The sequence below is a fragment of the Lissotriton helveticus genome, chromosome 8, assembly GCF_964261635.1.
Source record: "Lissotriton helveticus chromosome 8, aLisHel1.1, whole genome shotgun sequence".
Taxonomy (NCBI): domain Eukaryota; kingdom Metazoa; phylum Chordata; class Amphibia; order Caudata; family Salamandridae; genus Lissotriton; species Lissotriton helveticus.
In genome coordinates, this window is record NC_136069.1 from 1,291,748,505 (window position 1) to 1,291,776,502 (window position 27,998).

The following is a 27,998-nucleotide window of genomic DNA, read 5'->3' on the forward strand; positions in this document are numbered from 1 at the left end:
GGGATCCTACACCTGAACTCCTTAATATGATCAAAACCATGGTGGCGGATGCAGTAGGGAAGAAATGGATAACATCTACAGAGGCAGATTTCATTATCAATCAGAAACCGCGAGTCCTGGCATTTTACATCTTGCCCAAAATCCATAAGCCACAGCGTCCGCCACCAGGGTATCCAATCTGTTTTGGAACCTCTGCCCCAATTTGCAGACTTTTTCTTGAGGGAGGCAGTTATTACGCAACGCTCTTATGTGCAGGACACTACTGATATATTGAACATTCTTAAGAACGATGAGTTTGATCCAAATAACTAATTGCTGGTGACTATTGATATCGAATCACTATATACCAGCATCCCCCAGGACGCCACTCTGGTGTCAGCAGCACGGGCTCTGGGGGCACTTGAATGGTTCTATGACAGCCCCCAGTCTTTTGTCCTGCAATGTATTGAACTAGCACTTACAAATAATTTTTTGGAGTACAACAACCAACTGTACCTGCAGGTGTCGGGGACTTCAATGGAGGCCACATTCGCCCCAAGTCTGGCCTGCATTTATGTAGGCCAGTTCGAGGAGAATGTGATACACCACACCTCCTACCCCTTTAAAGAGAATATCTCCCTGTGGAGGAGGTATAGTGATGATGTCCTCTGTATATGGACAGGTACAGAGGACCATCTCAAGGCATTTTTGACATGGTTGAACCAGGCTGACGAGTGCCTTCGGTTCATGTGGACAATCAGCAATACATCTGCTGTATATTTAGACGTGGACATTACTGCTGTGGACCAACGGCTGGCCACTAATGTCCATCATAAAACAAAGGACAGAAATTCCCTCCTTCACTGTCGCTCGTTCCGCCCTAGAGCCCTAAGGGATATACTCCCGGTGGGCCAGTTTTTGCGATATCGCCGCAATTGTTCAGCAACTGGTAAATTTATGGAACAGTCGGAAAAACTGGTGACTAGGTTGAAGGAAAGGGAATATCCCATTAAAGTCATTAGGCAAGCCCATAAGCATGCTTTGAAACACTCCACGTGAAGCTTTGTTGGAGAGGAATATTAAGGAGAGAAAAGATTGCCTCCGTGTTGTCACCACTTTTGATCCCATTTCAACAAAAATGAGACAGATAGTGAGAAAACATTGGTCTATTCTTGACACCGCCAAAAGTAAAATGCCACCGCCATGGTTTTCATTTAAAAGAGCGCCCAAACTTAAGGATAAGTTGGTCCACACTCACATTCCCATAACAACACAGTCAACTTCCCTTCCAGCAGGTCATCACCCGTGTGGGGGATGCTCGGTATGTAATCTTACTCAGGTGACCAAAAGTGTAATTCTGCTTAATGGTAAAACTTGGTTTCTGCAGTTGCGGTTTACATTTATATTGGTTTAACCTCACGAAAGGTGAAAGTGCGCATACAAGAGCACTTGAGCACTATTAAGGCCAAAAAGTTGACTACACGGCTGGTGCAACACTTCAATGAGAAAGGACAGTATCTCAGGGACTTGAGATGGACCGTTCTTGAGAAGGTGCTGGGTGAAACACACAATGTTGAAACCATTTTGGCGAGGAAAGAAGCTAAATGGATTTTTTCTGAACGAGTAGATCGGGAGGGACTGAATGATTCCATCGAATGGAACAGGATTAGTAGACGCTGAGGAGGCTGTGCTCAGTTATGTGTTTTGGGACACTTATATGTTTACATTCTAAGGGCCCTGTCCACACTTTATACTGTAATGGGGTAACAGCAATTTATGTAGGAAGTACATTAGCGCCATTGAGATGTATATGTGGAGAGGTTATCAGGAGGGACCATGTATCAAAAGGCTTAGTCCCCTGTCTCCCCTTCCCTTGCTCTGCCAAAGTCTGTGGGAGATCAGTATGATACACGGCTGTTTCCAGGCAAGCCGGATAGAATATTCTGTTGGTCACTTATTTGCATTAAGCATTTCAAAATACTTTTTTTCCTACATGCCATTAATAGTAGGTACACGTCAATTGGTCGTTGCAGTCCCCCCTTTACATTAAAATGGGGTCACAGTCAGTTATGTAGGGAGCACATTAATGCGACAGAGATACATGTGGAGATGGTGGTCTTTCTTCCGGGTGGGGCTTTTCATCAAAAGGCTTTGTCCCCTGTTTCTTTATCCCATTCCTCCTCCCGTTTTTCTAATGTTTATGTGGATTTGGAATGACATACGACCGTTATTAGGCTAGTGAAATAGAATGCCTTTGCCGTCATGGATTTGCATCCAGTATCATACAAACACTTATCCTCCTACCATCCATCAATATGAGTGACAGTTCAATATGTCGCTGTTCTTAATCGTAGACCGTAGTGGAAATACAGCTTGTATTTAGGGTTCACTGCAATAATTTTGAAGGGAGGTATGAGTGGTACTTGACTACACCGTTAGTCAGGCCATTGGTGGTTTGCAGGTATAAGATGGTTATAATGGAGTAAAAGGCTTTTCTTGAAACCTGTGAAGAACAAGGAAAAGTTGGTTCTTCTCAATAGTCAGTTTAAAACTTTATCCTGGCGTTTTTTTAGGCCGATTTCCAGCTCCAAGATGTCGGCCTGTCATGTTTGGCCCCGGTAGTTTATTTGGTGACTGATTAAAGGGCGTTTTGAACAAGATTGAAGGACATTATACAGTCGGGTCCTGTCAATTAAAACTTTATTTTGTTGTTTTTTTAGCTGATTTCCCGCTCTAAGATGGTCGCCGTATACGAGCGGCAAGATGCGGCCCGGGTGTTTACGTGGTTGCTGAGCTTCTAACACTCCGGTGGGTCATGGCAGGGGTAAAGACGATTTTAGCTCCGAGGCAGACTGGGACGTGCACTGTAAGTTGAAGGAGTGCGTGGATGATTGTATGGCCCCAGTAGGTCTTTGGAGGTGTTGCCATGCATGGACCCGGTATACTGTTGGCATTGGGCATTACATTTTATGCTGGTTGCATCTATATGGGAAGTATGCGAGCAGGGCAGCGGTTTTAAATATTTCTAGATTACATGCTGCTGACGGAAATTTGTATGTTATATGCACAAGCAATAGAATTGAAAGTACTCCGGCAGGATGTTTTTTTATTGATAAAAAGGCATGTTAGTGTTTGCGATAACAAGGAAATAACATGATATGCCTGTTTTTGCACCTCTGCAGGGGGCTAGACAATGGGCAGTCACCCCGGGGGCACGTGATCATAGGACGCGTGGTCCATTGTGAAGACGGTTGCAGGTACGCTGAGGCTTTGCAACCGCTAGGTAAAGAATATGTACTTCATATGTAGCAAACTGTGTGCTTATACAACATTGGAATTCATTATGTCCTCGTGGAAGGCAGATGGATATTGCAACTGGCTTTATTTCTGTGCGTTTTTATTGGTACCATCACAGGTTTTAGGTGAATCTTGAGTGAAGCTGAGAATTGGAACCCCTACAAACCCTGAAGAAGTTACGAGATGGTTTAGCAAAGAAACATGTTGGCAATATAAAATTGATTATGGTTTGACGGAAACCATTTTTAATTGGGGAAGTTTGCATCATTTAATAAAATTGTCAGGCCAGCAAGCTTCACCGGTTTTTAAAGGTGAGAATTATGTTCACTGATTCTCACAGGGGTTCAAGGGGGACTGATAAAAATAGTAGGCACTGATGGTTTACTGATATTTAAGTTTTACTATCACTCTTCACCACATTTTCTTTAAGATTCTTCCAAAAGGAGAATACACACTTTTCCTCTTTTTTCTCCACAGAGAGAGAGAGTGTCCTATGATGAGAAGTGGGTAAGCTGGTGAGTACCAGTCAGCAGCCTCCTTGGTGTTACTACCGTGAGGTACTCTCTCTCTTTCCTCACATTTATTTCATACATTTATTAATTGGAGGTGGAATTTATCCTGGATGGGTTTTAAAACAGTGATTGAAACACCGTGACAATTAGAGTAGTGACAGTAATCACACTCAAGGGAATTGAGAAGAAGATAAAAACCCTTTGAATTTTCGTACCTTTTAGGATTGGGTGTAGTATAGGTGAGGCCCGTTGTTGTTTATACTACTCCTACTTGTCCCAAGCACAAAGAAATGCACTGCAAGGGTTTGCTGGCTGCCTTCCTGTTTGGCTAAATGGACTCCACATGCTGCAAGAGGCCTTTTGCCTGAAGTGCTCTCCTGAAGTTGCAATTAGACCTGTACTGGATCCTTGTGAGTGCTGTCCCTCAGTTCCTGGAACTCAACTCCTGACTGTCCCTAACTGAACTTCTCTTACAATCTCTATGACTTGGAAAAATTCTGATTTCCAGCTATTTCAGGACCAACGATCTGAGCCGATCTGGCCAAGGCCCAACTTTGTGTGCTGAAGAAACAGGTGTCTCCCACTTGGAGCTTCTGCAAAGTATCAAAACTGTTTCAGAGGGCCCTGGGCAAGCAGGTATTTGACATTGTGAACCCCATCTTAAGATAGACCCATAGCCCTGTCCCACTAGGGGATAGGCTTATAAAAGCTCTATGGGGCTATCCATCATGCGATTTTGACATACCCAGCTCACGTTCTTTATATTATTTGTATTTTTTATTGTTACTCATGATCTTTTTTCTATTATATCATTGTACAAAAAAGATCAAATATATTTTTTTAATAAAAGTTCTTTTACAAACTTTAAAATGTGCAACCATTTCATTTGTTAATACAGATAAGCATTTATCTTTTTTCATTAAGAAAAATTATACCTGTGTTAATACATTTGATTTTTTGTCCCCCAACTTTTGACCACATGTAGATACTAACCTGTCACACTATCACACATTCCCACTCTCTTATCAAACGCATCAAGCACCCGCCTCGATCTCATACACGTAGAAAAGTCATGTTAGAAACAATTCTGACAAAGGTCTCCGTAAATGGGATGTATGACGTTACAACGCAGGCTATTACAACGCCTGCCTTTACAACGCGGTTTTTACATCGCATACCATTACAACGCATAGCGCTTTTGGGTGTTGGATAGTGAATAGTTTAATTTACTATTCCAACTCCAGTCCCCGTGGACACTAGGGAAGGTTATTGGATAGTAAATTAACCTATTCCCTATCCTAGAGCGCCCCCCAGCGCAATGCGTTGTAATAGTTTGCGTTGTAATGACCACGTTGTAATGGTAGTGCGTTGTAAAAGTTTCGTTGTAAGTGATGTTTCCCCCGTAAATGTGTTGAAGGCTTGGGTATCACAACATCTCGGTCAACGCAAGTTTCAGTGGCAACTTTTAATTTAGGACCACCTTCTTCAGGACCACCAATGAAAATTATAAAGGTGAGTGGTTGGAGAATAACATAAAAACTAGGACTTTTGTTCCTTCATGACCAAGATAAAAATATGCACGGGTCTCAGCCTCCCGTCCCTCCAATCTGGTTCCAAATTAACGCAAAAGGTAAGCACCAGCTTAGTTCAATCTTAAAGTCCACTCCTTGTTAATATCCAAACAGGAATATGTTTGTTGTAAGTGCTGCATTACTATAGTGGAAAGTCATAATTGATTTGTTAGGGGTTATCCACTCAAAGTCCCCGACCTGGAATACTTGCTTGTCCGAGTACAATCCTTATTTCACATTGCATTCATAGTTATCAGGTGGGACGATTGAGTCTGGGTAATGGAAACTTTTCAATGGGGAGGATGTAGTATCACAAGACACCTGCTCTAAATGTCGAGGACCGATCTGTCAGCAATTATTTGTTCATGACGCTAGGTATTATAAGCCTACACAAAAGAAATATAGGTCCTGTGGGAGTTATTCGAGTGTTTCTACACCCTAACAAAGACATTTTGATCAGGCATAGTTGCAACAAGTATCCAGCTTACAAGGGGACCTTTAGAGTGCAAAATGTGTGGATTACCCACCAAAATCAACTGTTACAATGGGACCCCATCTAATGGTTATCTACCTTCAAGAGGACTTCCTCATATATAGCCTGCTACTTTGCCCCACGGAAGGATGTTGTCTTCCATTCCAGAGACTAAGACCTGAGGTAAAATCTTTGACCAAGAGAAGCCTGCTTGTAATATTCGACAAAATCTCCACACTGAAACCCCACCTAGGTTGTGGTCACCAACGAAAAAGTGACTACTGATTGGTGCTTTACCTTTTCTTGTCACTTTAAGTCATAGCTTTGAACCCCCTTAAGGGATTTTTGTTGTTTTGATAACATTTTGCATATTAGATTTTTCTCTATTATTCTGAATTGGAGTGGGATTTTTATTGTGTTATGTGTTTGACTTTTTAACTGTTTGGTACTTCTAAATGTGTTATACATTTCCATTAAGTGAAGCCTGTCTGCTCTGTTCCATAGCTGCTTGGCATTGAGCTCAGGTTTACATTGTTGAAACCTTTTGCCTGGACCTAACAGGTTAGTGGCTTTTTTTTAATTAGTGGAGACTATCATTCTCCCCAATTAATAATTTAGTTTCTTACAGTCTTAAACTCGCACTCTTGAAAAAACATCCTGTACAGTGAGACAATCCTGCTTTGGTAGTGCACCAAAGACCTGGAACTCAATACTGCCAAACTTAATAACTAACTCCTCTCTCGCTACCTTTAAAAAAGAACTTAAATCCTTTCTTTTTGTTCACTGCTTCAAATCATGACTAAGTTCCATTTGGTTACCTTTAGTTAGTTATCTTTTAAAGCCACGGAAGCAAGATAGAATTAACGGAGGACATAATGAATAACTTTGGTGAGCCACCGGAATGTTTGCTTCTACTATACTCTAATTGCATATGACCATTGGTCTTATGCAGCCGCTGCCCGTGGAGGGAGTTACGGTGGGGCGGGAGGTGGGGAGGGGGAGGGGCGGGGTGGAGGGTGCTAAAAACCGGCATATGGATAATTGCAGGTAAGTAAACAATTTAATTAATAAAACGAATTTCGTTGTGCGCACTGCATCGCATTTGGTGATGCAGTGCACGCAACAAAATTTGTTTTATTTATTTATATTTTTACTTACCTGTTAAGGTCCGTAATCCATACATTACTACCCCCCCCCCACCCTGCCCCTCCCCTTCCCCACGACACCGCCCGGCAGGTACTCCCACTACCTGCCGCGGCTGTTCCTGCTCTTTCCCTGTCACGCAGTGCAGTAAGGTGACTTGTGCTGCGTGACAAGTTCGTAAATCTAAGGTTTAACCTCCATGACTATTTATGAAGTAATTAACATTCCAAAAAAATTCAATTGTACCAATCTGTGCTGTAGACTTACCCATATTCCCAATGTTAACTCTTGTTTGCCCAGCTTTGAAACTGAAACTGTCCCTATTTTAAAAATAAATTATTTGGATGTACATTAAAGGACCACTTAAAGGACACTTTGAAATCATGCTGTAAATCAAAGAAATTCGTTTTCAGAAAACATAATATGAAGGATGCACACAATAACACAACCTAAAATGATGAATAGTTATTCTCGTAAAGCATCTTTAGGCACCTCGAGCCAGATGTAGTAAATATTTTAGTGGTCTCACTCTATGATTCAGTGTTTGTAAATGTGTAAATGCTTTTTTGAACGTAATAATCCTGTTTTAGGAGTCAGGGGCGTGCCGTAGATGTGTCTTCTAAATTCCAAATCGGTTTAATATATATCAACATTTTACGACCTAAATCTGATTGCAAAACATGTCAAAATTACCGACTCCCAACTTGAAATGTTAAGACACTGAGATTTGGAATTTTATGAACTAGCCTATCAGAACATAGGTTAGTTTGCAAGGAGCCAAACTACTGGCCAAGATGTGCAATCAGGGCTACAAAACGTCATTTGTGCAGGAGGAGCTGCACTGGACAAACATTCCCACCCAGCCTAAGTTATGTAAACATTTGATTAGGGTATGTCATTGATTGATAGCTAATGCAGCACCAATTTTTAACTGCATTTTTAATGATTTTAAAGGGATTCTCTGAAGAGAAAATGGATTTGCAAGTTTCAATCATCCGGTTTATTTTAAAGTTGATTTAGACCTCAACGGAGGTCAACAATAAGATTGTTAGATGTTACATGCTGCAAAGTCCTTGAAATTCTACTCACAATTACAACAGTACAAACAACAATTCATCAGAAAATGTGAAAATTAATTAATTAAAAATATCTGTAGAAACCCCTCAGGAAAATTAAATATCATAGAACAAATTTGTGCAGATGGTTTGTCAGAAGATACGTTGACTCTTGATGAGTTATTATAATGCTTTATTTTGCTACTACAGGCAACAGAAATTGCTTACTTGTATCAGTTGCAACCAAGCATAAATGAAATACATGATACCGCTCTTGAAGCCCTAATTTACATAAATTACAGTTCCTAAATTCCTCAGCTTGACCTCTCCACCTAGCCATCAGGGTATTAAGAGGAAGATTACCAGTCCGTAAGAGGAAAGTCTGACAGATAAAATGAAAATAAAAAGGAGCAGGTGCATAATCCTGTTTTAGTTTGTTATGGGATTGTATAGCTTGAGACAGATCTCCTGTACCCCCTAATAAAACTTTGCTCAAAGTAGACGAATAAATTGCAATAAATAATTGTAACAAATTAGCGGGAATACCCAATGTTGATTGTTTGGACCATAGTGTAGGTCTGTCTACTAAGTCAACTGCCATTTAAAAGTCAATAAAAGCAGTATATGCCACTTGACATCTGTTCATATATGTCCAACACAGATTGTAATACCACAATATTGTGCATGATGGATCGATTTGCTCTAAAGTCTGATTGCTCCATTGGGATGACCTTTGCCCTGTCCACCCACAGTTCTAGGTGTTCAAATATTGAGTCCTTTTCTGAATTCCAGCAGTAAGGATGAGGCCTGGAGGTGAAGTGGAAGATTGATCCAGGACTTCACAGCTAGGTAGGAGAAGGAGAGTCCTCTGCTGTTGTAGCAGAAGGTGCGGGGGGTGGTAAGGCAGAGAGAGGCAGACTGCAGGCGTCAGGAGGGAAGGTGTAAGTTCAGTCAGTGTTTGAAGTAAGCTAATCCCTTGTAGTGGAGGGCCTTGAAAGTGTGGATCAACATCTTTAACTTCTGAATGGGAAGCCATGGGAGGGTGGTGTGGGTCCATTTAAGGAGGTCTAAGATGAGTCTGATCACTGAGTTCTGTATTGTTTGGAGTCTCTTGAGGAGGTGCGAAGTGATTCCTTTGTAGAGTCAATCAACTGGTGACAAGGGCTTCTGTGTCTGTCTGTCTGGTTGTAATGGGGGGGTCACTTGAAGATCTTGGGGGCATGTGAAGGGTGAGGAAACAGGCATAGGAGACTTCATTGATCTGTCTTATCATGGTTATCTTACTAACAAGGAGGGTGCCAAGGTTGCGGGTGGGGGTCGGTCGGAGTGGGTGAGGGTCCTAGCTTAGAAGGCCGCCAGGTGTCATTCCATGGGAAGGTGTTGTTCCCAGCGCTTCTGTCTTGTCTGTGTTGAGTTTTAGGCAGTTGTCTCTCATCCAGCCTGCGATGCTCATCATGCACCTGCAGATGTTGGTCAGCTTGGTTAAGGGGGTCTTCTGCTAGCGAGAGGGTGAGCAGGGTATCATCAGCATGGAATATGATATTCAGTCCATGCGATCTGACAACATTGGGCAAGGGAGTCATGTAGGTGTTGAACAGGGTAGTGCTGAGGGACGAACCTTGAAGGATGAAGCAGATGGTATTCCTGGGTTCCAATGTGAAGGGAGGAAGGCAGATTCTCTGGGTCCTTCAGATGAGGATGAAGGCAATCCACTTCAGAATGTCTCCTTGGATTCCCATGTTGTGAAGCCTTTTGATCAGCGAGTGGTGTGATGCTGCATCAAATGCTTCTTAGGTATCAAGGTCACTGCTTTTCCTTAGTCAAGGAAAGATCTGGTGTCTTCTGTGGCAGCAATCAGGGTTGTTTCGGAGCTGTGGTTGGTGCGGAATCTGGATTGAGAAGTTTCCAGAAGTTAGTTGTTCTCCAGGTGTTCTGTGAGTTGGCGTTTGAATGCCTTCTTGAGGACTTTGGCGGGAAATGGCAACAGAGAGATGGGGTAGTAGTTAATGAGTTTGTTGGGGTCAGGGGATACTTTCTTTAGTAGGAGCTTCACTTCTGAGTGCCTCTATTCTTCGGGGAAGGTAGTCGTGATGATGGAAGCATTGAAAATGGCAGTGAGCTCAATGCTGATCGTCTTGCTCCTGAGGTTAAAGATGTGATATGTTAAGGGTGTCCATGGATGCTTCTGAGTGGACGGAGTTCATGATGGCTGTGGTATTTTGCGTGGTGAGCTGGTCTCAGGTAGTGAGCAGGTGGTCATGCTCCTCATTCGTGGGGGTGAGATGGCTGGGAAGGGGTGATGATGTTTTCGTTGGCCGAGGGATTGGAGAACTTTTTGACGATGTTGGAGAGTTCCTTGCTGTGGTTGAAACTTGCTTCAATGTGGTATGCCAGAGCATTTCTTTTTATTGTTTTCAGGAGTTGGTGGTATTGGTTGAGGGCTGTTTTGAATGTGGTTTAGTCCTTGGGCTCCATGCTAATGCACCATTTCCTTACAAATTATTTGCAGGTGGGTTTCATGGTTCTTAATTCTGTAGTGTACCAACTGGCTTGCAAGGAGGACCTCCTGAGCTAAGTGGGTTTGCTGGGGCTAATCTCTCAGCGCAGTCTATGAACTAGGAGAAATTCTTATGCCTGTTCTAGGTCAGTTGTGGTGTGAGGGCAGGAGGTGTTGAGGGTGTCAGTCCATTGGCTCTTTGAGACCTTGTTCCAGATACAGTGTGAAGTGCTGGGTGGGTTGGGTGCAGTACTGGGCCATCCTGAGATGGTGAAGTGAACAATGGGGTGGTCTGTCCAGGTGAGATCGGTGCCATGGTTGTACATGACTCTGTCGCTGGTCATGAAGATGGGGCCGGGTGTTTGACCTGTAATGCATGTGGGGTTGTTAACAAGTTGGTTTAGGCCGATGTTGCTCATGCTTTCAAGGATTTTGGCAGTATTGGTTTAATTTGGGTTGTCAAGGTAACAATTGAGGTTGCTGAGAAAGATTTCCTTTTTTGGGGTCAATGATGAGCAGAGCGATGAATTTGGGAATGGCATTGCAGAAACTGGAGCCAGGTCTTGGAGGTCTATAGGTGAGGTTGCCTCTTATGGTGGTTTTTCTGTCAGTTCAGAGTTGGAAGTTGAAGTGTTCCATGATTGGGGTGACATCATCTGCGGTGGTGGTGAGGTGAATGGTTTCCTTGTGAATGGTGGCAATTCCACCTTCATTCTTCTTGATGTGGTCCTGGTGTGCAATCTTGAAGCCGCTGGGTGTGACTGAGGTGATGTCGGGTGTGGATGAGGGTTTGACCCAGGTCTTGGTGAGGAGGATGAAGTCAGGGGTGAAAGAGGTGATGGTTTCTCAAATCGTGGTGGTGTGCTTGCAGAGGGATCATACGTTGAGCAGGAGGGAGGGCAGGTTATCTAGGGTGGTCGTGGCAGGTGTGGTAGTGGTCGTCATGCGTGCTGGTGCTTCGGTGTTGCAGAACAAGAGGCAGTGTTAGTAGGTGAAAGGTCCTACAGTGGATCGGGGAGAGGTGTGGTAGCAGTTGTCGTGGAGTCCAGGGCTTGGAGCTTGTTGACAATGTATCTTTAGGTTCCTGGCGCTGGGCACAGTCCAGGTGCGGATGGGTGCAAATGGGCTTGCCTCTGGCACACCTTCGGCATGCCTGCGACACACCTGCTTTGCACATCCATGCTGTGGCCTCCATAAATAGTCCTGGGAGGTAGGAGTGGCTAGCACAGTGTCAGGAAGAAGGAGTGAACAAGCAGGAAAAACGACAGGAGCAGCACAAAAACAACACAAGAGCAACAACAGTGGCAACACAGAAAAGAAAAATTACAAAATGATTTAGAGTTGCTTTTCTGATCAGCACGGAAAGGTTTATACCACTTCAGATCGAAGTGACTTTACCTCAGTTCAGCACACATCCTATTTCTTTCCTTCCTTAAAGATGTTATTATTTGTAAACGATTTGAACAGAAAGCAAGACATTGCTTCTAAATCAATTTATGTATTTTCTTTGACAGCTGAGCTTCCTCAACATTTTGTTGCAATTTTTTAAAAACATTGTTTTTCTTTTGACTCACTTTTATTTGTGCACCAACGCAGAAATCATTCATTCGACAGGAGAAATAGGATCACTGCAAATAATCTCAATGAAGGAATTGAGTAAGAAGAAATTTGATTATTAAACAGTGAGAGACTTTGTGGATTCCAGGAGAGCCTCCTATTTTTCATATGTATATCAATTAAATCATCTCCCGTTTCCATCAACCAGTTAGTGATATATTTAGAGGGGAGCACAATTATGATCCGCAGAAGGGCATGATCATCGTTGCTCACCTTCATAGTATCCATTTCTAGTATACAATCGAATAGAGGAAAAGTGATTATTACATAATCAATTGTCAAGGAACCCATTGGATAATAACGAGTAGCTTGCCTTTCCTTAATTTAAAATCATGGCTTCTATAGGTTTCAGTTCCCCCAACAGAAAATCTCCACCTTTATCAGCCCTGCTATTAGAGGAAAAATGGGCCTCCAGAATATTCTAAGATTCTTCCAACTTTCTATTAACTTTATTATCAGTCAGCCAGTCAAAGGCATTTATTCGGCTGATTTCAAGCCATAAAAGCACAGAATAAAACGGTTCATTTATATACTGCATACAATTAGTAAAAACAACATTAAAACCTGATCAAAATCCAATCCATGGGGTCAAAAAAGTTCATAACAGCTGGAACATTCAGCCCCATAGAAGTTGCTGGTCCTAATTGTGCAACAAGTAAAATTTAAAACTGCTACATAGAGATCAAACTCACATAGTTGTTGCAAGTAAAACCGCACTTCTCTATGAGATTTGATCATGGATGAGCAGAAAAATGGTCTCAGGAGGTGATACCGAGGATAGGAACATAAATGGCAAAATAAGATAAAGTGCTTTGCTTTGGTAAGTCATCGCAAGGGTAATTTGGCAAAGGTGTATACCAATTGACTTCCTTGGGGAAGGCAACTAATAAGTAAAGAACGTTAAGACATGGCCTGGAAAGGTAAAACCTACTGTTTGCATCAGAAATTGACATCAAATACATTTCACAAACCAGCAATGTTTTAATAGCGTTAGAGTTGACGTTACTACTTAGTCAAAGTTTCCCTGGTGGATCCTGCATTGTTTTTCCCTGAATGATCTTTCATCACGGCCATCCCATTATGTTTATTATCTTTCAGGTTGGAGTACAGGTCTAGACGATCCAGATCCCAAACCCAATTTTAACATTGCTAATACAGGCAATCTCCAAAACATGATCCGTTGAGAGACTATCTTCCAGAATGTATTTTGACAGTGCAGCCCCCTTGTTTCCCCAATTTCTAACCCAGAGCAGCGGAAAGGTCAACTTAATCCTGTCCTCCAGGGGATACAGGCCCACCTCAGAGTGACACATAAAAGAAGGAGTGGCTTGTGGAACAGCAAGGAGCCTTCAAAAGAACTTGTTTTCAACCTTCTCAAGAGAGCTAGCACCTTTGTGCCCCCCACACCCCTGTTCCATATGAAGCTACAGCGGTGCACTTGCTTTTGTTAATGCTAATCATCTTGTGCAACATTTTATGCCGTAGAAGGCATGCAAAGGTGAAAATCACCCCCATGGCTCTTTGGAACTAGAGGACCCTATTAAAGAATAAGCTGTGCCAAGATATATTTTGTTCAAGAGGGATGCCTAAGTAATTAAAAGGCTTGATCTTTTAAATATCTGTGACTCCCAGGTAAAATGAGATTGGTACACAAATCAAGCCCCCCATAAAACTATAAAAAGAGTCTAAAAGTCATTGCAAACCATTAGCATACCAGTGTATAATAAAAAGGGCAAGGCCATTTACATCGCTTTGCCGAGAACCTTTCCATCATGCATAGGCTCAGTTCGAGGTCATTAATGTAAATGAGAAACAACAAGGGGACCATCACGCATTCCTGTCTCACTCCCACTGTAGATTTATTTTCAGGCTAGAGTTCAACCTCTGAGCGAAACCTGACCCTAATCAGACAATCCTAGTGCATGCTTTGTAGCAGGCCAATTATGGCTAGGTCGATTCCCATACTTTCCATAATCCCCTGGAGTTGTGATCTATTGACAGTGTATATCTTTATCAGAGACCTTAGCATTTAAATCCCCAGCTATAACGATGCAAGATGTCTTTTCGCTGTCCATTGTTGCGTTTATTAATTCAAGTGTATTTACAAACATGTCATTAAACTGTTAGACTCTGGGGATATAAATGTTGAACAAAAGAAATGAGAAACCTCTGCAGACCCTACGACAGACAAAATCAATTCTCAAAAAACGTAGATTATTATTTTGATAGGGAATGAGATGAAAAGTCCAGTCCAGATCTATCACTAGACAGATTGGGTTGTAATTGTGAAAAATCACAAGAAGTAGGTAGATAAGAAAAGACAGAATTATTCTTAAATGGCATTCATATCACCTTTCCACAGAAGGTTCACTCAAACTGACATAAGATTGATTCCAACTGTAATAACTGTTCTCGGCTCACAACATTCCAAGATTGACAGAAAGCACATGATAACGCGGGGTTGGGAAAACAGGATGTACCACTAAAAGTATGTACAGATCCAATATATAAATATGTCTTATACACTAAAATAGATGATAATAATAATAATAATAACAATAATAAATAGAAGAATAAAATACAACACATCTCCCTCTCATGAAGGAACACTATGTCATACTTTCAAGAGAGCCAATACATAATAAGTTCATATATACAGAAATAGAATAATATGGTATATCCAGAATATGTCAATCTAAACATCTAGTACATCACATATTCTTCGTGCCATTCAGGAAGTTTACCATTTTGGAGTGAGCAAGTTTCATGCAATACGGTTTCTCACTGATTTCCTCTGTGATCACCTTTTCTCTTTCAACAATCTTGTCCACATTCCAAATTTGACCACTGTCTAACAAAACAACATTCTTCATGACCTTGCACATTTTCTGAGAAGAGAACTTTGGAGCACCAATGTGAACAGATCTGGGCACCTTGACTTCAACTACATCTTCTACTTTCCAAATTGAGTTGCTTATTCTCAATCCATCATTACATTTATCCATGTATTTTTGTTGGTAAGAATGTACCTTGTTCATTATGCTCTCTCTATTAACAATAGTACATTTACTTTCAGTTGACCATTGTGGAGCTAATCTAATTCCCAGAGTCCTCACCTTTAAAGATGAAAATGGAGAAACCCCAGTGACTGAGTGAGGTGTAATGCGATACAGCCATATCATCTTATCTGAAGCTTCTTTTAGATTAGTATCATTTGCCATAGTGAGTTGAATACATCCTTTAATCATTCCATGCAATTGCTCACCTAAACCATTTGCTCCAGGGCAATACAATGCGGTTTTCAAATGCTTTGTAGATAGACTACTCAGGTAATCCTTTATTATGTGGTTGTTAACTGTACACTAGTATCTGTTTCTATAGTTTGAGGTATTCCCTTATTATGGCACACCTCATTGAGGTATTTAATAATTTCCTGAGTGTTTGTGTTGCCCACTACTTTGACTACAACCCACTTTGAATAAAAAACAATTAGGCCCAAAATAAACCTTCCCTAAGACTAGGACAGTTAAATGGTTTGATGATGTCTAAGGAAATTTTATTCCTAGGAGTTGACGTTACTTTAACTACTGATGTAGGACTTTTCTTGACCTGTTCAGTTTTATCACTGCACACGCAGCTCATATATTCCCTTTTAAGTTTTTCAATCATGGAATCCATGCAAGGCGTCTTGTTCTTAAGTCAAACTGCAACCTAAATAGCCTGTGCTAGATTTATGAGTTTCTCATGCAGCCCATTTGGTGGAATTCATATTTCTCCTCTATACAGATTTCCGTCATTAAGGCTTAGTTCATTACAAACTTCCCAAACATTCTAGACTGAATCATCAAGTTCTGAACATCATTTCAGTCATCCTTTCACTGCAAACTCTTTGACCTTGTATAATAATTGATCTAATCGCATTTTATCCTTCTATTCTTTAACACTGAGTCTTTCAGTGATTAACGCCACCACAAATTGTTCTGCAAAATTATTTTCTCCACCATTTAGAAGGAAGAGGCAATCTACAGACACAGTGTACAGCTACATTATTTACACCACATACATATAACATTTTGAAATTACATCCTTCCAACCCTTAGAATCATCTGGAAATCCTAGCTGTGGTTCTTTCGATGTTTTTGACAGAAAGATCAAAGGTTTGTGGTCTGTACCAATAATAAAAAAAGTATGCCCCAAAGAAAAAAATCGAAATGATGCACTGCCCAAAAACACTCTAGAGCCTCATTTCACAACAGAATACCTTGACTGGATTTGACAATGCTCTTGAAACAAATGCATTGATTCTTTCTTCCCCATCGACTAGCTGACTTATGGTGGCTCCTCTCGCTTTAGTTCTAGTATTATTAGTCAGTATAGTGGTTATTTTGGTATCAAAATGACCAAGACAAAAGGGGAATTATTAATTCTTCTTTTAACAGTGCAAAAGCTTCTTGACTGTTAATGTCCCACACAAATATTTCATTTCTCTTTCACATTCTTCTCAGCGGATGAGTAAGATCAGCAAAATTCTTTACAAATTTTGAATAATATTCAGAGTCCTAAAAGTGACTTGATTTCCTCTTTGCATTTAGGAAAAAGGGATAATAGTATTTCTTCAACTGAATCATTTATACGTTTATACCCTCCTTTGATGTCACATGCCCAAGATATGTAACTGATCTTACCCATATCTGTCATTTCTCCTTTCTCAAAGTAAGGCAAGCCTCCTCTAATTTATTGAATACTGTTCTGAATACTTTGTTGTGGTTCTCTTATGTGTCCCCGTAAATTAATAAATAACCCTGAAAACATAATACATTTTCAACTCTGTTTAAAATTTGCTGCCTCGCCCTTTGGAAAGCTACTGCAGCACATTCAAGACCAAAAGTCATCCTGTAAAACGTGTAGGCTCCAAAAGGTGTTACAAACAAAGTTCAAGATTTACACCTTGTGTGATGCAGAAGAGAGATCAATTGTTGTAAAAAATTGTAAAAAATAATATGCTTTATGTGTAATTTCTTTTAAATCTGTTTTATTAGCTTTTGAGATTACATATGAAGCAGACATAAGTAGTTAGTGAAGAGAGTTACATTACAGGGATATGGCATATACGTACAACTACATTTGTTGGTCAACAGAGATCGTGCGTACCAGTATGTAACCACACTACAGATTTACAGTGAAGCAGAGAAATCTTGTACAATAAACTGGCATTTGCATGTGTCAAATTACCACTATGTTTTGTGCAAGAGCTGCCAATCTGAAGGAGCATGTGGTGGGGCTCAGGCACCTCTATGAAAGCCTGTGTCAATGAGTATCTCTGGCGTACACAGATCTATCAACCAAATCAATAGAAAAACTGGAACACAAGGGTGGGGTGGGGGCTAACTAATAGTGGGGGTGTATACCTGCACTTCCTGTGGTGCACTGTCGTCTTAGGATAACTGCCTATGTTACCATAGACCTTCTCATTACCTTGTTACATCTGGTGTGTGATATGAGCCCATGACCAGGTTGCGTGTGGATGCAAACCCTATTGCAAGCGTGTTTCGTGGTGTGTTTTGCTAGGATTGTCAGTTATATACGCTGGGGTTAGCGCTAATTGGAGCATCGCTAGTATCATATTCCAATGGGATGAAATTGAATATTTGCGTAGGCCCAGAATGTCTTCCCTGTGTAGGGCAGTTCCCTCCACCTTGGCCCAGTTTAATATAAAATGAGACCAGGCCTGTATAGCCCAGGAGTCATCGGCTTTCCAGCACTTCGGGATAAGACTTTTTGCCACTACTAGACCTAAATCCAAGAATCTAGTTGTGGCTTTGTGTTTTTTGTCTCTGGCGAATGCTCCCTTTATGTATGCCTCCCCCTATTTTAGTAGTTCTCTGTCAGTGCATGTGGACTAGTGTTGTATTACTCCCTACCACCAAGTTCATAGTGTAGGGCACACCCATATCATATGGAAGAAGTCTCTGTCATTAAGCTTACAGCACGGGCAACATGTATCTTGCCTTTGGAAGTATTGATTGTTTTTGTCTGGGGAAAGGTATACTCTGTACAATATATAGAACTGGATCAAGCAGAACCTTGCATTCCTGGAGACCGATGTGGGGCTCGTCAGCATCATATTTGATTCTTTGGGTGAGCATGGACGAGCCAGGCCTGCCTCTCATCGGCTCCACAAAGGTCTTAACTCGGTTGCGGATTGTACTCAAAGTGCCTCCACAAACCATTTAGTGAGATGCCGTTCCTTGCCCAGCACATGTATGTATTGCAACAAAAGGTGTGTCTGTGGCTCCAGTGAGATGTCTCCACAGTGACGCCACAGTGTGCCCACCCAGGAGTCATGACGGAGAAAGAATCCTGGTGGGACTCCCTTCTCATGCCTCAAAGTCTCAATTCAAAAACAACAATTGATGGACAGAATGCAGAACAATGTCATACATTTACCCCAGTACAGAGATCTGGGCCTAAATCCATCGTTTTTTTGCACTCCACACCACCCCATGTCTGAACTGGGGTGGCTTGGTGAGCAAAATAACGATGGATTAAACCCAGATCTGTGACTGGGGGTGAATGTTTTGCCATTGTGCAACATTCCGTCCATCATCTTGTGTGTTTCAAAGTCTCATATGACATTAGTATGCCATCATTATAAAGATCTCCTGCTGTGTGAATGCCTGCCTCGTGCTTAGCTACATGTTCAGCTGCCTTAACCCTGCCGTCTCACCTTGGCATATCTAGTATTGGAAGGCTGGCGCATATGGCGCGGTCTGCACCAGCAAAGGGAGAGAACTAGGTGGTTTAGGGCATGGTTGGAATATGTGGAGGAGTGCGTCTAGGGCATACAGGGGACCACACTCCGCCCTGTCTGCTAGGTGTGATTCCGCCATCCACCTGACTACCCATTGAAAATGGAATGCCAGATAGTAACGTTCCATGTCCGGTAATGCCAATCTACCCTGGGCCAGGGTTTGGTACAACTTTGCGAGTGCCACCCTACAGCGGGATCTATTCCAAAAGGGGTCTCGGAGCGTGATCTCTAGTGAGCCAAAAATGACGATGGTAAATAAAGTGGTAGGTTGCTGAAATTATTTTAAAAAGCGTAGAAGCACCACCATTTTAATAGGCACCACCCTATCCGCCACTGAAAGATTAAGGGATTCCAGAACTCTATTTGCTACGTTGGAGCCGTTATCGCTCTATTGAGGTTACTGTCTAGTAAGTTCCGGTCCGTATGATATATCCGTATCTCCAAATAGCTGAACATGTGCGACTGCCACGTCACTGGGACGCTGCCAACAGTGAGGTGGGGGTCTGTGTGTGGGGGAGAAAGAGGAACAAGCATGATTTTCCCCAATTGACTCTCACCCGGACAATTTCGGCCAGAGCATGAGGATGTCGGGTATGACAGAGGGCACCTTCCGGACATCCCTGACATATAGCAGGATGTGTCTGCATATAGCGAAATGGCATGCATGTCTGTGCCCATGGGATACCCCAGTGTTCCCCAGATGCGCATATAGCTAGTGCCAAAGGTTCAATGGACATGGAGAACATTAGCAGTGAGAGAGGGTAGCACTGTCAATACATTTAAGAAATATAGAACGTAAAGGCCCACATGAAGGTTAAGAATAAAAACTACAAATTTAAAAAGGCAAAAATTAAGCATAAAGGAGATTGGTTTGAACAGGGGTAATGAACATGTGTCATAATGTCCATGAAAGCAACGGGGGGGGTGTTAAATATTGAAAGCCCAAACTGGTATTGTGATTGAACACTGCTTCGGCATTTGGAAGGAGCATATTTTTTTATTTTTTCCAAAAATCCATGTGTCAATGGCTTGCTATCAGATTTCCTTTAACAAACCGTTGAAATGATACAGACTCTTAAGTTGGGGTGGCAACAGATTTTCAAAAAGGGACAGGATCCTTTTGAACCCCTTCCCCTTTGTGAATTGGTTACAACTTTTATGGGAGTAGGCGGTAGTCCAGGGGAGCCCTGCAACAGAAGTTAAAAAAAAGAAAATCTTATATTTTGCAAATAGGCTGGTTCAAAACAAATGTTTCTTTTTTAATATTCAATCACAGGGATGATGATCTTCTGACCTTTGCATTTTGCAGGTCACTGTCTCTGTGATTTTGACAAATGATAGTGAGTTCCAATTTGAGACCTATCGATCTATTAAAATAAACTAATAAAACATTTTTAAACCTACATTAGGAATGTTAATTAAGTAGGTTGGACGTATCAATACATAGGTTGCCTCCCAAAATCAAATATTGGTGCAAAACAAACTGTCTAAAACAGCAGTCACTGAGCCCATTTGATACAAGAAGAGGATGTGTAGATTGCAGCTCTTTGCCTCTAGTGCCAGGTGCTGAACCCTAATTTCAGAAAGAGGACTGTGCCTGCTGTAAACTATGTAGAGAAACTCCAAGGTATATACCTGCTGTTACTCAAACACAGGACAGAAGAGTGGACTCCATGGGCTAATTGGTTAGCTCCTTAGCCCCCGCTATGCTGCAAAGACCAAAAGCTGCAAGAAGCCCAAGAAACTGCATAGCCCAGCTGGCTTGTTCCAACTGGACCCGGCTGATGGCTTCTAGGATGTTGAATTCTAACCCCAAGTGAAGCCCAAAGGGTCATGGACCCTTGGCTTGTGTTACAGTGTACTCCTTCCCCATCCTAGATTGCAAGACTGGACACTTGTAAACATTTTCACAACTTTTTACAAAAAGAGCCAAAGGCAGCCACCATTCTGCCTCTGAGCTGCAGCCACCAACGTTGAATCCAACGTGAGATTCACCTAGATGGTTTGTCCTGCTGAAAGAAGTTTGACTACTAGAAAGTACTGTCCTATCTTTTTATGTCTGGACACATAATGATTCTACTAGTAAAATGTTTTTGGGAATATCAAACAAATGTGAACTTACACAAAAGTGTATGTTTACCTTTGTGAATCAGGCCCATTACATCAACCAATTCACCCCAGTCTATTTCAAAGGCATTCCAGCCACTTCTGCTTCTTGTGCCCCAGGATGTTTTACAAGGTTGTGGTGCCAGGCACAGACTCTCCCCTAAAATGGCATAGATACTTTAGGTCTGTTCAGTCATAAAAGGAAAGACACGGAGCTTGGAATAAACCCATCTACCTTTCCTGGGGCCATATGAGTGTGCCAGTTTAAGACTAGGATGGCCATTCAGCATGATTATTAGCTAATGAGGGATACATGTAAATGGATTGAAGACTCAAAGTGGTGGTCAATGGTCTGGAGAGGCCCACCGTGTGCATCCTTCCTATTCTGAGTGTGACTATCAGTGCACCAAGCAATGGAGAACTGACAGAAGGGGCAGCGACTCATTGGAATGCTGCTTTTTTCTGTAACCTGCACAGGGAGAGTTGCCTACTGATCTCCACTGCTTAAATGTACCTTCCAGTCCACTACAGCTGTGTACTTTGCTCCATCCACGTGGGTCACAGAGGAAACATGTATATTTACACTATGTGGGCCTGATTCCAAAGGATAATTGACACTTTTGAGTAGGTTTACAATTTTGAGTAAGTTTTAATCTTTTCAGAATTCACCGACTCCGAGACTCATTCACAAAGGTAAGTTACACTTTTGAAAAAGTTTACATGCTGTAGTAAGTTTACTACTTTCGGTTTTCACAGGCTCCGAAAGTAAACCTACTACAGAAGTGTAAGTTACATTCTTCCATCCCCAGAATAAATCAACTGACTTACTTTTGTTTGTGAGGGTGACATCCCTGCCCAAATCCATCCCTGACAGTGTTCCCTCTAAGGTGCGCACCTGTGCGCCCGCGCACCTTTAAGGTACTGAGCACGCTGTGTCCCGTGTGAAGCATGCACACGTTCGCGCTGCCGCCCACTTTTAAAACACATGTGGCAAAATACGGCAATTTACCGGTTGTCTGAGGCCTTTGTGAAAGGATTCATGTTAATCACAGCGCCCGTCATGCACTGCAATTAACAGGTCTACTTTCACAAATGCCCACAATCAGCCCTCAGCCTCTCTCTATTGAGAAAAGACATGCATCAAGCCCAAAAGACTAAATATAGTGCAGCTGGGTGCTCATTGTGGGCCATTATAAAAATATTCCTGTTAATTGCAGCGCATGACGGTGCTGCAATTAACAGTAATCCTTTCACAAAGGCCCATAATTAGCCGCAGCCGGGATCCATTAAAAATGCAGCAAGTCCAAAAGCATGACGTGTAAAGCACATGTCGTGCTTTTGGACTTGATGCATGTCTTTTCTCAATAGAGAGAGGCTGCGGCTGATTGTGGGCATTTGTGAGAGTATTCCTGTTAATTGCAGCGCATGACGGATGCTGTGATTAACAGGAATACTTTCACAAATGCCCACATAATTCACATGCAACATCCATGTAAATCGAGATGACCCATACTGAATGCAGAAAAAGCTCAAAATCAATTTCTTCAAAAAGCTCTATACACTCATTTCATGAAACTCGTAAGTGAATTAACGTCATTCCATTCACAGAGCCAGATAGTTAGAGCACCAACATTCAAGATAAGAGGAAGCGGAGGGTAATGTGTGTAATTAAGGTTTGCCAAATGGTTCCAGTATGACAAGTAGGAGTTAACACCATGTTACAGCGGCGCATGTAGAAGAATCAGAGAGCTGCGTAAATTGTCAGCTATGCATTTCTCTAAAAGCTCCATGTGTTGCACATCCAAAAGGCATTGCCTTTCCTTCCTCCCCTCGGTTGTTTTGTTTAAAAGTTCAAAAGACATAAATAATAAGTTTGTGCTTTTATTGCCATATGATTCACAAGAAAAAGCCAGAAGTAATCATTCCACAAGATTAGAACCAATACCCCCTTACATTTAAATGATTTACTCCTGGAACCGTCATCTGGTAGTAAAAGATAGATGGCTGTGGGCCCCTCATGCCCTAGGGCTTAGGAGGGGCCACTAACTTTAAATCTTTCTCTAGCCAGGCCTTTCCAGGTCTCACCTATAGACAGCCTTCAGCTGTTGTTGAAGACGTATTGTGGACAAGGTTAGGCAAAAAACAAACTAAAATACCACCCATTCGATTGGTACCTCAAATGCCATCAGGAGGGTGAAGCTAGAGAGACCTGTCCTCACTAGACGAGGTCCTTTCATCCCTCCTTCTATCTATTAATCTCTCCACCCTTTAAGCCTTTCATCCAGCGTCCATTTCACCTGTTTATTCATGCTCCCATCTGTCTGTCTTTTCATCTAATCCATCCTTTACCATTCCATCCATCCATATATCCATCCACCCACCCATCCATTCATCCATCCATCATTTCACCCACCTTTTATCAATCACCCATCCTTTCACCCTTCCATCTAGGTTTCTATCAATCTATCCAAACATTCATCCTTCAATCCATTCTTACGTGCACCTACCCATGCAAATATAACTTTACTCTTCCATCTCTCAAACATTTCACCTTTGTATACATCCTTTTATTGACCTCTACTTCTTGTTGCAGTTTCTTCCTTCTTTTCATATTTGCTATATTTCATTCTTCCTTTCTGCCCTCCCTTTCTCTTTCCCTCTATTTTCCTCATTCTTTCTCCATCTGTTATGGTTTCTACCCCACATTTAGAAAATAAATGCACAAGTTTTTATATAGTGCAAACTCAACCCAAAAGTATTGGAGTGCTTTACATGATTTTCTATTATATATTTTTTTGTATGCATGGGGGGATTAACTGATTTGCCCAGAATCACAGGATGTTAGGCTGACCCGAGACTCAAAACCCATCTCCTAAATTGACAGCTCGAGCATTAAGCCACAACCGCAACCACAAGAGGGGAAGCATTTTCAATATTATATACAACTTCATGCAAAAAACAACCATTGACAAAGCCAATAGTTTTGGCTTCTTGTAGGTGTAATGTTACTTGTATTATATATATGGATGCAATGACAGAAGCAGCAAAATATCAGTAGGGTGGCACACTATGCAATGCACATAATTTTAGCTTACTTGCTTTTAAGCCACACCCTTAATTGCATCAGTTACGCCCCTTTGAAAGATCCCTGAGCTTTTTCATCCCACTCGAAGCCATGTTCTACACGCACGGTCAGGTTCTTGGTGCACATAGCCTTGGCTGCAGCACACGGGGTCCTTACTCTGCCGCACGCAGAGAAAAATAATTAGAGGGAACATTGATCCCTGACCCTCCCTACATCTCCTTAATCTCATCCCCTTTAGTATTAGGTCTGCAACTTTTCCCTCCCACTGCCCTACGTCCCTCCCACATTTACTAATAAAGTCTATACTTACGTGTGCCGAGACTTCACAGTCATGGTGGAGAACTCTCCACACATAGGTATAGGCAAAATGTAAACGTTTTAGTATACATTTAGTCATATAAAATGTACTTCAAGTTCCAGGAATCAGGCCTCTGAGTGTAAGTTACTACTTAAAACAGTACTATGTCCAGCACTACACATGACTGGCACTACAACAACCTCCCATAATGGAGGTACGGATTTAAGAGAAAACCCCACAGGAAATAATTACAATAGTAATGAGCAGTCTCTTCACTATATTTATGTTGAGAAAAACATGTTAGAGTACACCCACTCTAGGCAATCTATTAGTTAAAATATGGCACAACGTTCAGACTTTCTGCACATCTATACTTCGTTACAGGCTTGTTCTGCTGTTGTATAAATAAAAATGGCTTTCTGTGCTCACTACATGCAGTTATAACAATCATATGTTCTACATAGTTCAGGCCATCATGAAATGTAAATGTAAAAGCAATAAAGAGAGAGGGGGAGACATAGGTGCAGATAAATGTAAGTATCCCCTTTCTGTTGAAATTGACTCACCATGAAATGTAAAACAGTATGGGGGCTGCGTCACTTTTGGACCATGCAAAGTGGTGACTGCACAATGCAACCCCAAATGTGGTTTATCATGCCAAGCAAGGCAACTTTGTGTGGCCAGAGTGGCTTGATAAATCAGGAGTAACAGGTCGCAAATCACTGCTTTGCATTACTCTGCCATGGGAAGGCGTTCTATGGACTTTGCTTTGGTGTCCCCATGCAACTCCCATGGATTTTGACGCATTCACAGATTTACCATTGCTGGTAGACCTACGCCTTCCAAGGTGAGACGTAACGGTTGGAACTATCTTTATTTCTCCTTGTTACTAACTCTTTCTATGTGTGCTACAATCTGCAGCACACACAGAAAGAGGAATGAGCCTCAGGGCATTGTTGTGTGAAGGAGGAGGCCCCTTCCTGCAGAAAAACAAACCTACATGCAAAGCAGGCTCATGCCGACAGATTGACTATAGACGTCAGTGACCGAATGTCCGTTTTTCAAATTATTTTTTCATTGCTATTCAGAGCAGGAGTCGCTTACTAATTATTATACACCCTGAGGAAACCCCATGGCCAGACGGCCGTTTTAGGGTGCAAACACGTGTTGGCTGTTGTATTTGAATATCACTTGTCCGATGGCTTTATGTTCAATTGCTGAATTATATGACTCGGACTGTTATGGGGAAGGGGTCTCCCATTGCCAAGAATAAGTGAAACTGAAAGTTTTGGGCTCTATTACCACACCCCATTGTGTACCAACCAGCACTGGGAAAAGGACAGGAACACACTGTTTTGTGATAAATATGGTGCATTCCTGCCCTCTCCCTGTAACACGGCGCAGCGTTGCTTTACTTTTTAATAAATATGGCCCTAAAGGCGTAATCACGAGTAGTTGGAAAAACATCAATTTGTGAAAAAATTGGAGTTTGTGCATGGCCCGGAAATATGAGTTCATCTAATTACCACACATGTATCCTCAGGTTTCCCAAACACTTTTCAGCAGGAAAGTTAGTTGTAAATTAGGTAAAATAAGTCTTTGGTCATTGGTTGGTTAAATGACGAGGTTACAGGTTTGACTTATTTCCAAATTCCAAAACAAACAGTAATCTAAAGAACAGAACGGATTAAAAAAGATATCCAATCTTAATTTTTTGTCTGTTTTTGTGAATGCGACCTGTAAGGAACAAGTTCATTAACATTTTCATCTGCACGGTAAAATAACTCTTAATAATAGCACTTCCAGGAAAAACAGAAGATCTATTACTGTCAATTGCGGTATATAATTGTTGATTAATCCAAATTGAAAAACGTATACAACAAAAATATTTTTATGTTCAACAGGTCATACAGCAGCTTCGCCTCTCGGGGAATGAAACTGCAGCATTGGAGGAACTCCTGGACTGGAGGCGAAAACTGTGCGAAGGACGAGGAGACTGGCAAAAAATTCTAAACCAATCAGAGCAAAGGAAGGCAGTGCCTCCTCCTCCGGTCTGCAAGAAACCTAGTTTCAAAACAGATGATGGCGCTTGTGACACAAGGCGTTCATCTAGCCTCTGTGATACCACCATGTAATGTTAATTTGTGTATGCCTAGGACAATAAACCCCTAACCCTGTATTGCTCCATAAAGAACAAATTGCTTTTACAGGATCATGCAGGTGTCTTTCAAAGAGCACATCAAATCAGTCTAGAAGAAAAATACGGTTGTGTCTATGTGTGTATATATATATATATATATATATATATATATATATATATATATATATATATATATACATATATGTGTGTGTGTGTGTGTATATATATATATATATATATACAAATATAGTATGTGCATGTGAGTTTATGTGTTTGCTCTTTCCCATGTTTCTCAAACACTGCATTAAAAGCACATCTTTTCTGCGAGAGAATTATTTGCAAGTGTAATTCTACAATGTAACTACGGGATTACTTTATATGAGTACAGACAAAACATCCAAATGTTTCATAGATCTCCAAGAAATAGAAAAATGTCCCATGTACATATGTTTTTTAAGTTAACACCGTTATATAATTATTGTATCTTGATGAATGGGTTTATTAAATTATATATAAATATATACATATACAGTAGTGATATACTTCCTACTAGATATTCATGTTTTATTTGCATAGCAAACAATTATTAACTTGAATCTTACTGGAATTTTCTATATTTATGCAAAAAGGTGCTCTTCACTCTGTGAAATACTGGTAATCAGGTCATTTCCGGTGAATATTTCTCAAAGATTACCTACAGGGCTTCAGAAAACTGTAACTGTCTAGCTTTGTAATATTTGTGTCGGTGTTGCCCACAAACAAAATACCATGTTTGAAAGCATAATTTGTCTTAGTGAATGACATTATTCTTTACTACTTATGTTTACAGATACTAAAGAACTGTTACTTTGTACTCTATTTCCAAATAAATAGAATATGAAGTTTTTAAAGCATTCTCGAATTCCTTCATTTAGTGTTTCAAGCTTTATAAATGTATTTAAATATTGTATGCATATATCTTAATATAGTCGCAAAGACCATTTCAGAGTGCCATGGGGCGCACAGAAACTACTGGGCCCAATTGCGGTGTTTGAGGCCTTTTACTCCTGATGTCCTGGGCCCAACCTACTGCCCTACTGTGGATCCTGCGCAACTGAACCCAATTAGCCCTTCTGCACTTGACTTTCATAACTCAAAGCATAGCAATGTAAATAAATCAATGTCCAGCCAAATACTTTTTTATATTCAAAGTATTTTATTTCTAACGCTACACATTAAATGAAGTATTACAACATTCATAAGCAATACCACCAACCCCTTGAGGTTGCGGCTCTAGTGTTTCACTTGCAAATCCCTGCCCTAACTGCTCATCGTAATGTGATAGGGGTCATCATCATTCACTGATGGTCACATCCAGGGAATGCCCATTAGTAGGCCTTTCTCATGAGTCCACTCCGAGAAAGCAGTCAAAAGTG

At 41.3% G+C, this 27,998-nt stretch overlaps 1 protein-coding gene across 1 annotated transcript in view; it reads left to right on the forward strand.

Moving 5' to 3' along the window:
- Positions 1-27,473, forward strand: part of MYO16 (myosin XVI) — a 2,830,569-nt gene extending 2,803,096 nt beyond the window's left edge. Inside the window, exon 35 of the mRNA XM_078658257.1 lies at positions 26,348-27,473. Within this exon, the coding sequence (XP_078514383.1) occupies positions 26,348-26,578 (231 nt within the window). The 3' untranslated portion in view covers positions 26,579-27,473. The remainder of the gene's footprint in view (positions 1-26,347) is intronic.
- The last annotated feature ends 525 nt before the right edge of the window (positions 27,474-27,998 follow it).